We start from the raw sequence: 10,421 nt of genomic DNA, 5'->3' as shown, positions 1-10,421 counted from the left end.
GAGATCGTGCTGCAGCCGATCAAGGATATCTCTGGGACCGTCAAGCTCCCGGGGTCCAAGTCTCTGTCGAACAGGATTCTGCTTCTTGCTGCGCTTGCTGAGGTTCCATTTTGAATTTCTTTCCGTTAAAACAATTATAGCCTTCTTTTTTTTTTTTGGATTTTAGAACGGTTTGTTGCTAATTTGAGGTTGGAGAAAACACCGGAGATTGTGGGATTTGATTAAGATGTTAATTTAGCAGCAGCTGTTAATCTATTGAACTTGCTAAGGATAATGTCAAGGATTCTTCTACAAATTTCGCATTACTTTTGTGCTGGAAGAATTTTTGTAATGCAACTATTAAATTTGACTAGTATTTCGAGATTCCCACACTTTTGTTTCTTGTGGTACAAAAGCATGTTATCATTTGTGGCCTAGTTATTGGTAGTCAAAAAAAAAAAAAAATATGAGTTAAAGAAAGTAATTTGGAGTTTTATAGTCTAATTATCACCACTCATTTTTTAATCTGTTTATCTTGTGTATAGGAGGGGAATTGACATGTGTTTCCAAATTGATCACACTTACTTCATTTTCATTTACTGTAAGATTAATAATAAGCATGTTTTGAAAATTAAATAGAGCTAATTTTAATTTTGTTTACAACTTGTTTCTATCAGCATCTATATGTTTCGAAGGGATTAGTTTGCAGTCCTTACTTTTAACTTGCACTGAATAGACTTTATGAGGCTATTGAATCTTGTTTATGTTTGTGCGTTAGTGAGTAATGCACAATCCAAAGTTCCTTACCTTATGAGCAGATTCATTATATAAAATGATCTCACTCTCAGCTTATCTCTGACATCTTCTTTATGCGTGATCACTCACCATGTATCTCAACTATAACTTGTTAGCTCATAACGAAATGAGTTGCCACCTCATAACCAAATTTTCCTTTTTATATTTATCTAGTTGTACAATATCCACCTTACAATAGTATGACTTGCCTTGACAGCCTAAGAAAAGCATATAAGTTATTGTTGGCTTATATATGAGGGAAGTTCCAAAATATTACCACGATTTGGATTGCAACCAAAATTTCAACCTCTGATTTTTATACCTGAAACACAGAGCCTTTTTTTAAATTTTTTATTTTTTAAAATTTTTAAATTTTTAAAATTTTTTGGGTTCTGAAGTTGATACGTGTCATAATTCAAAACTCCATAAAGAAAGGCTGGGATTTCTCACAGAAAGTTCAATTTTTGTCGATGTAAACAAGTGAATAGGCAGAAACCTTTGTTTAGATAGCTTGTTGCTGGAGACCTTTCTCATCATTTTTTTAATAAAACTTTTACACTATGATATGAGACACCACAGGCCCCTAAAACCTTATGCTTGGAGGATGCTAGGTTCATAATAATTCAATCAACGGAAGGTGATAGCATTGTTATTGAGGTGCAAGGCGCAATGCGGGGCGCAAAGGCCCCTTACGCGCACCATGCGCAAAGGCACACAACGATGCGCGCGCCTCACTGAATTGAGGCGCACAACTCAAATTAATATTTTTCAACATAAGACAAAGAAGCATATAAGCAACATGTTTATAAATTGTCACATAAAAAGACCAACAAATATAATTTCACCTACTAAATCATGAAAGAGTATTAATTAGCATGCATAACATAAATAAGTTCATAAGTTTTCACAAATCACAATGCAAGATAATCTCCAACATAAGCAAAAATCTATGAAACAAAACAAGCAAGTAACAAATAAGAAATATGTATTTTCATTTAAATATGATATATGTATTTTAAGTAACAATTAAGTGATTAAAAAACATGACTGTTCATAATTTTCTAGTTAGCATTCTTAATTGCTATTTGCTAGTTAGCATGAAAAGATGGAGAATTGAGGTAACAATTACATATTTACATGTTCATAATTTTCTAGTTAGCATGCTAATTAGAGAAGGAAGTTACAATTAGCAAACAAGTATACTAAATTACTAATTACTGTTTTCTTTTTATAGGTTAAACATGAAAAGATGGAGAATGGATTAGCAACTAGCAAGAATGAGTCTATTACATGATGTAAATATGTAATATGTAAATTAATCAAAAAAATAGAAGGAATAGTCTATTACATGACGCATGTGTCAAGCGCGCGCGAGGCGCACACGGGGCGCACGCGAGGCACGCGCCTCGTGTGCGTGCACCCCCCCGCCTCTGGTGCGGGGCGTAATTGTCCCAGCCCGCAGCGCCCCGCGCCCGGGGCGCGCCTCGATAACAATGGGTGATCGGATTGTAAAGCTTAAAATTTACGCTCAAGACACAGTTAAAATATCTAACTGCAAAGCATTACTATTTCATGGTTTTATTATGCTATTATGTTGCAGAAAGTAATGATTTGTTAATCCTCTCTTTCCACTTTGAAACAGGGAACTACTGTTGTAGACAATTTGTTAAACAGTGATGATGTGCGCTACATGCTTGCTGCACTTAAGACACTTGGACTCTCTGTAGAAGATGACAGTGTCATGAAACGGGCTACTGTTGTAGGGTCTGGCGGTCAATTTCCAGCTGGGAAAGATTCCAAAGAAGAGATCCAACTTTTTCTAGGAAATGCGGGGACTGCGATGCGTCCTCTGACAGCTGCTGTTACTGCTGCTGGTGGAAATGGAAGGTCTTTTCATGATGACTCTGTAATGTGTATGTAGAGTTTTATTTCTGTAGCTTAAATGCTTTTGACTCATTCCAGTTACATACTTGATGGGGTACCACGGATGAGGGAGAGACCTATCGGGGACTTGGTTGTTGGCTTAAAGCAGTTAGGTGCAGATGTTGATTGCACTTTGGGAACTGACTGTCCACCTGTTCGAGTTAATGCAAACGGTGGTCTCCCAGGGGGCAAGGTCAGTAGCTCTTCACTTTCTCCTGTTATGTGCACTTCTCTTATCTGTTGGTGTTTATTTTAATTAATAGACCCTGATCTTTTTTGCATAATATGTAAATGATTACTAATATCTATTAAAATAATATGATATTTTGGATCAAATAAAATCTTTGTCGAAAAAGGTCGAGCTTACAGGAGAATGTTATTTCTTATTACTATGTACACAAGGAGCATACTTCAGTTGTAAAAGTTTTTTTTTAAAAATACCATTTGTTTCTCAAGAGGAGAAAAATAATTAGACTTGCAGCCTCACATTTCAAACCCATACATTGAAGAAGGCTGAAATGTAATTGAGGTTTATGATGACTTTTACATAGGGGAACCAGTTTTTTTCTTTCACATAGCATCATTTCTTAAGTGTGCGCTACCCACGTTAGGTCTCAAATAGACACTTGCACCCTATGCGTCTTGTACTTTTTTCTTAAGACAAGTTTCGTTCCCTTTTAGAGGACCTTTCTGATTAACATGTGGCATCTTTGTTATATTTGTTACGTTTTAGGATTCTCCAAGTATGTTTCATCTTTCTACTAAAAGCGGTAAAGTTATCTAGAGATTTTCTTCACTTTCATCCTCAATATGAACATGCCACTTTTGTTACTTATTCAGTTTATGTATATGTTTCTATAATTTCATCCATTTCCGTCTCTCTAGGATTTTTTTTTTCAAGTTCTAATAACAAATTCAAACCTTTCTTACACTGCTGATTAAGTGTGCCTTTCCAATTGCTGATTGAAAATTTGAGTAATATTAAATGGTGAGAACTAATCAGTTGGAGTTGCTATTAATGAGTTATGATGAAACATCTATTTCTTGGTTAAAAAAAAAGATATAATTGGAAGCAAAGATACACGAACATTTTGGAATCCACCTGAGGGTAATAAAGCTTAAAAGTTTTGAGGTTTACAGGTTCTTATTCGTTCAGCTATGTGAAAGACCATCTTCTTTGCTATGCCAATAAGTATCATATCATTTTTAACTGTTGTTGAACTATCCCAAGTCCTTATGCTTCACTAATTAACTATGATCCTATTGTGCTCTTAAACACCACTTATTGGTCCTCATTGGCCATGCCGAAACCCATTTCAACCAGTTTCTCCTCATGTTATCTTCAATCCTTCATCACAGCTGGCGTTCCATCAGCACTTCTTGATGTATATAGTCCATACTATGGACTACTGATCACACTGGATATTGATGTCGTAAGAAGATCATTCTTTGTTCTATAACTGGTGCTGATTTTTTTTACACATAATTAAATCAATTCACTAGTCTGATTGCATGGTTCGGTCCCCATTTATCCTTATCGAAAGCTATACTAAGCTCCTGTAAATCTTGTTCAACAGACTTGCAATCCACTGTGTCTGTGATCGGTGCACACACTTATTCACTTGCTTTAGTCTCGAATTTTCTTTGCTTTTCATTACTTCCTTATGTTTAGGTGTCATTATTTACTGTGCATTTTCTTGCATACAAGGAACTTTACTATTGTTTTTTTATTGTATCATCATCTTTGTACAACTAATTTTTCATAGTGTGTCATCAAGTCATATCATATGTTGAGATCTGTGTTCTTCTTCAATATATGTTGCAAGAGCACCCTGATGCCTGATCTTTTTGATACTGAACTAAAGCTTGGTATCTTCAGACTGCTATGTGATTGGCAAATGAAGATGACCAGCCCTTCCTAGATTGGCTTGTTGATATAGCTGTTATTCCTGAGGAAGAGGTTCAATTCTTTTCAAGTTATATCGACTGTTGGGGACTTTGATTTAGCTAGTATACTTGCTTGGAGATAATCAATCGATCCTATCTGGAGGTTATATTGAAACTTTTGCATAAAGTAGAAATTAGGCTTTTAGAAACTTTCTCAACTAGCACTAAATTTATGTTGGTTACAGGGAAATCTTCTTCATTAAGAAGAAAACTGTTATACATTTGTCATTGAACTATGGAAGCTTATGCTGTGTATCTGACCTAATGATAATCCAGCGAGAAGCTTGGGCATAATTTTGAGATTGGTTTAAGCTTGAGGTTACTCAAAAGCTAAACTGGTCCACACTTATTAAGCTTGAGGCATATTAAACCAGCTAGTGGCTAAATAGGAGAAGCTTTTGTTAACTCTACACCAATAGACATGAGTAGCTTGGTCATCTTCCCTTCCACCTCCTTGCATAAATTGACTGTCTGTTTCACAGAATTTGCAACGTCTTCCCTCTCACCTACACAGTTTGATATGTTCACATTTTGTTACTGTTTTGCATATATAGCAATTTTGAAATGCGGAAGAAAATATGGATATTATATAAGGGGGCTGGGTTGGCCTAAAACACATGCAAAACCCGACCCAGAATACCCATTCTGGGTTGGGTTTGACTGGCCCGGTGGAATTCGGGTTGGGTTTGGTTCACATCGATCTCAAAGTGGGCCGGGTACAGGTCTATTTATGAAACCCAAGCCCGAACTTGAAACCGGCTCGCAAACGCAACCCAGGTCAGATCGAACCCGGCCCTGGCTGAGCCCGAAACCTTGCAACCAATCTTCAAAATGATATTAGTTATTCGTAAAGTATATTAGTTATTAATAACTAACTAATTATTAGTAACTATTTGGTAATCTAAAAAATAATAATAAAGTTAAATGTGTATGTTTTCAAGCACTGTTATAAATAGCGGTAAATAGCCCCGCAATAGCGGCGCTAATAGCGTTAGCGGTCCCTTCCCGTGACGCTATCGCCCGCTACGCTATCGCGCAATAGCGGTGACATATTGTGGAATATGTCTGTTCGCAAAAGCGGCCAATAGTGTGTCATAACGGTAAATAGTGAGCGATTGTATTCGAAATTTGCTTTTTGACTACTATTTAAAAGCGGTTTGAGGCTTATTTTTTTAAAATTAAACTCAACCATTGACCATTGCATTCCACCATCTCCTGTGATTTTCAGCATACTCCCGCCACCTCTCATAGTCTCTAGCACCTACCTTGATACTTTCTCTCACCTCCTTCACCGTGAGCTCCTCTTAAAGCAGTCCTGTCACCGCTAAGCTCTTCTCGAAGACGATGACTTTTTAACTCCTCCAGTCATCTTCGGTATTACGTGATTGTTACATGTCTATTTCATGTTTAGGATCTCTTTAAATCATCCAATATGTACTTTTAGATTTCTTAGATTTTTCTTTAAATTTTTTTAGTATTTATACATATTTAAATTAGACCGCTATTTGACTTTGCGTTTTTTACCGCTATTTTGCCGCAATAGCCCGAAATAGCCTTAGCGATGCCTCACCGCTACACGACGCCCGCTATCGATAACCTTGTTTTCAAGCAAAAAGTTAGTAGATCAAGTCCAAAACCTTCTGCAAGATCCAATAAAATCGGTACCAATTGGTTGAAATTCATCTAAAAAGTTTTAAAAATTCGAAAAATAAAAAAAAGAAAAAGAAACGAAAAGAAAAAAAGAAACGAAAAGAAAAGAAAAGTAGTGGGTTGGGTTAGCCAACCCGGCCTGACTCCAATAGGCTGGGTCAGTGGGCCAGGTTGGGTTGCGGTCCCAGCCCGGATACCTTGACTTTAGCTTGAATCGAACTATAGCTTGGCCCGGATCGACCCTGTGTGGATCAACTCAGAACCAGCGGGCCTGGGCCCTGGTTAGCCGAGCCCAGCCACCCGCCCTAATCTTATGCATGATAGATTGTTGATTACATCTGCTATGTTCAAAACTGTCCAATGTGACTGCACCCAGAGGTGCACCTTCATACAAACACCCAACCAAAATACTGCATATTTATGCATGTATAATGTTACGGACATATACATTCACATGTGTGTCCTCTCTGTTTTAAGATATATCAGGATAGTTACCTTTGTTCTTTCTATGTAACTCGTTGTGAGTAAATTCATGTACAGTCCTAAGCTAAACTTCTGAAATCTTGAATGCTTTTGCCTACCTAATCCCTAGTGGCACTTATCTATGATCAAACCAAGAATAACATATTCACAAAGGCTTGCTTATATATCAACAATTGTTTTACTTACAAAATGGCGTAAAAGGAGCAAATCTTGACATCATAAGGAAGTCATCAGTATAGAAACAATTGGTTTCTCCTGTTTGTCATTGCTCCATCTGTTCACTTATATGTATTCTCCTGTTTGTCATTGCTCCATCCGTTCACTTTTGTGTGTTTTCCTGAGATGCTTTCTTCTTTGTCCTCTTGGTATCAATGGCTTTGTTTTGGGAGCCAATCTGTTCTTTCTCTCGGTGCTAACTGGAAACAAAGTTTTTTTTCTTGAAAACCCACAGTGAAGAACAGAATGTTTCCTTATTGGAGGAGGAACCAAACCACAGACCAGATTCTATTCCCAATTTTAAATTTCCATTTGATACGGAAATGTTATTCTATTTTATCCTACTTTTCTTGGTGCGACGAAGATGAACGCATTGCGTTCCTATAGAAATGTCATCATCACCCTTCTTCAGCTACTCATTTTTTTCTTTAGTCTAGGGACTTTGGGAGTTTCTTGTATGAGCTAGAATCAGAAGATAAGTAAACATTGATTTGCTTAACCTGTCTGCCAACTGGCCATCTTACGCTCAGCGCTAGCTTGGGTAGAATTTGGTGCTTATTCTTGTTGACAGTGGATCATAAGAAAATAATCAATTCTTCTATTGAGTCTCCAAAGATAGCCTGTTGGAACAATGAAAAGTAAGAAAGTGACCGTTATATTTAATTATTATGCTAGCCTCCTGTCTTACTTTTTTTTTTCTTTCTATTTGACTAGGAATTTTTTCTGAACCCTTACTTTCTTGTCTTTGTTTCTCATACTTTTTCTTGAAGGATTTCTTCATTAATAGTTATCTTCTCATCAACAACTGAGGGCCTCTTGCTACTCTATCTACATTTCTCAGGTGAAACTCTCTGGATCGATTAGTAGTCAGTATTTGACTGCATTGCTCATGGCAGCTCCCTTAGCTCTTGGAGACGTGGAAATTGAGATCATAGATAAACTAATCTCAATCCCATATGTTGAAATGACTCTGAAACTTATGGAACGTTTTGGAGTCACTGTGGAGCATTCCAGTGCCTGGGACAGGTTCTTCATCAAAGGTGGCCAAAGATACAAGTGAGTTCTAAGAAACCGATGATTCAAACTTGTGTACAATTCATTGGAAAAGTTGATAACTTGAAATTGGTTTCATTGGAATAGTTGATAACTTGAAACTTGGTTTCAACATGTGGCAGGTCTCCTGGTACCGCTTATGTTGAAGGTGATGCATCTAGTGCCAGTTATTTTCTCGCTGGTGCAGCAGTCACTGGTGGCACAGTAACTGTTGAAGGTTGTGGTACAAGCAGTTTACAGGTATATTTTCAAAAGATATTTATGACAATCAGATCAATCAGTGTTTCATGTCCTCACATAAAAATTCTCGGTCTTTGCACTTATGCAATAAACAGGGAGATGTGAAATTTGCAGAAGTTCTAGAGAAAATGGGAGCAAAGGTTACATGGACTGAAAACAGTGTCACAGTAACAGGCCCTCCTCAAGATCCTTCAAAGAAGAAAAGATTACAAGCAATTGATGTAAACATGAACAAGATGCCTGATGTTGCCATGACTCTTGCTGTTGTTGCTCTGTATGCTGATGGGCCAACTGCCATCAGAGACGGTAATTTAGTTTAGCGTAGTAGAATTCAGTATTTCACAGGTACATACCAGTTTGATTGAAATTTTGTTTCTATTTACCTCTATTCTTTCAGTTGCTTCTTGGAGAGTGAAGGAGACCGAGAGGATGATTGCTATCTGTACAGAACTAAGAAAGGTCAGCAGAACTAGTTTGCTTTATTGGGTAATTCTTCTGTTAAGAATATAGACTTATAACACTCGACCTTCATGATTTCGAAGTTTTGATCCAGTGGAAGAGATGATAAGACAATATCCTAGCAATCTAAGTTTAAATCTTAACGGACAAACACTTAAAGCAAATATTGAAGAAAAATATTGTTCAATCTGCGAAAGAGGCATAATAGAATATAAAACCATAATCCTTACTATTCACCACAACTTTAAAATATTCTGTAGTTTGATAGTATCTCCTGACACATTTTTAATGTATCTTTAAGTAAAATATTGGTCAACCTTCAAGGGCATATTAGAATGTAAAGCTATAACCTTCAACATTCACCATAACTTCAAAATGTTATGTAGCTTGATAGTTGGTCATTGTACAAATTCACAGCATATTTTTAAGAAGAATACCTTTCTTCCTGGGGAGCATATTAGAATATGATGTTAATTGCGGATATACCCCCTATACTGTCGCCCAGTAGAGGATAGACCTCTTGTACTATCGCCCAATTGCGGATGGACCCCCTGTAGTTCTATTGTTCTAGATAGGCCCCCTGAGTGAATTTTTGACTATTATTATTATTCTCAGAGAGAGAATTATTTTTTTGACAAATAGAACTCCTGAGGGTACAAGAGTCAAAAGAATTTCACTCAGGGTTCTATCTGCAACAATGGACCTACATGGGGTCTATCTGCAATTGGGTGATAATACGGTGTTCTGTCCACAATTAAACCTAGAATGTAAGACTATAACCCTCAGCTTTTATTGCAACTTCAATATCTCCCATGTCAATAGTATCTCATGCTTTTTTTTTTGTTCGATTCATAGCTTGGAGCAACAGTGGAAGAAGGTCCTGACTACTGTGTGATCACACCACCCGAGAAATTAAACATAACAGCAATCGACACATACGACGATCACAGAATGGCGATGGCGTTCTCTCTTGCAGCCTGCGCAGACGTACCCGTCACAATCAGAGATCCTGGTTGCACACGTAAAACTTTCCCCGACTACTTTGAGGTCTTGGAGAAGTTCACGAAGCACTGAAGAATTTTAAGATCTTTCTTTGAAGGCAGCTAGCTAAGAGGTGATTCTTGAGGAAGTAAACAGTATTGGGTAACAATTAGCAGCGAGCGTTTGTTTTGTTGTTGTACAATAATGTGTTTATTTGAGGTGAAGAAGCTGCTACGTTTCTGGTTTGCAATAATTAAAGGAGTCTTATTACAAATGTTTTTTGGCAACATGTTTGGTTGGGAGGAGTTGCAACAATAATATTTTTACAGCACCATGTTGTTATGACTCCCTAGTGTTTGAACAACCTGGTGTTGAAATTGAGCGTTGTTTCAACACCTATTTTTGGCTTAGTTTGTTGTTGCAACGTCTAAGCAAAGAAACACTTTTGAATTGTTGTCATAGTTGGAACACCAGGGAGTTCGAACTACGCCAAACCAAATACATAACAAGGAAGATAAGGCATCATGTGTATATTAGTCTTTCATTGATCAAAAGGTTAATTGCGTATGTACCTTATGTATTATGGGCGAGTAGTTATTTACATTTTCTGAACAATTTCGTTAGAATGTAGGCTTTTAGAATCTCACAGATTGTCAATTTCTAGTTATAGTGTGAGATCTAGCGTGAGAATTACA

At 37.1% G+C, this 10,421-nt stretch overlaps 1 protein-coding gene across 1 annotated transcript in view; it reads left to right on the top strand.

Annotated features, from left to right (window-relative positions):
• Positions 1-10,119, top strand: part of LOC109822376 (3-phosphoshikimate 1-carboxyvinyltransferase 2-like) — a 10,477-nt gene extending 358 nt beyond the window's left edge. Inside the window, 8 exon segments of the mRNA XM_020388573.1 lie at positions 1-102; positions 2,417-2,661; positions 2,737-2,890; positions 7,835-8,049; positions 8,169-8,286; positions 8,382-8,592; positions 8,684-8,745; positions 9,601-10,119. The exon segment at positions 1-102 is cut by the window's left edge and continues 14 nt beyond it. Coding sequence (XP_020244162.1) covers positions 1-102; positions 2,417-2,661; positions 2,737-2,890; positions 7,835-8,049; positions 8,169-8,286; positions 8,382-8,592; positions 8,684-8,745; positions 9,601-9,819 — 1,326 coding nt within the window. The 3' untranslated portion in view covers positions 9,820-10,119.

This window comes from Asparagus officinalis, chromosome 1 (genome assembly GCF_001876935.1).
Source record: "Asparagus officinalis chromosome 1, Aspof.V1, whole genome shotgun sequence".
NCBI classification, from domain to species: domain Eukaryota; kingdom Viridiplantae; phylum Streptophyta; class Magnoliopsida; order Asparagales; family Asparagaceae; genus Asparagus; species Asparagus officinalis.
Note: the sequence above shows the minus strand (reverse complement) of the source record. Positions and strands in the feature narration are given on the sequence as shown.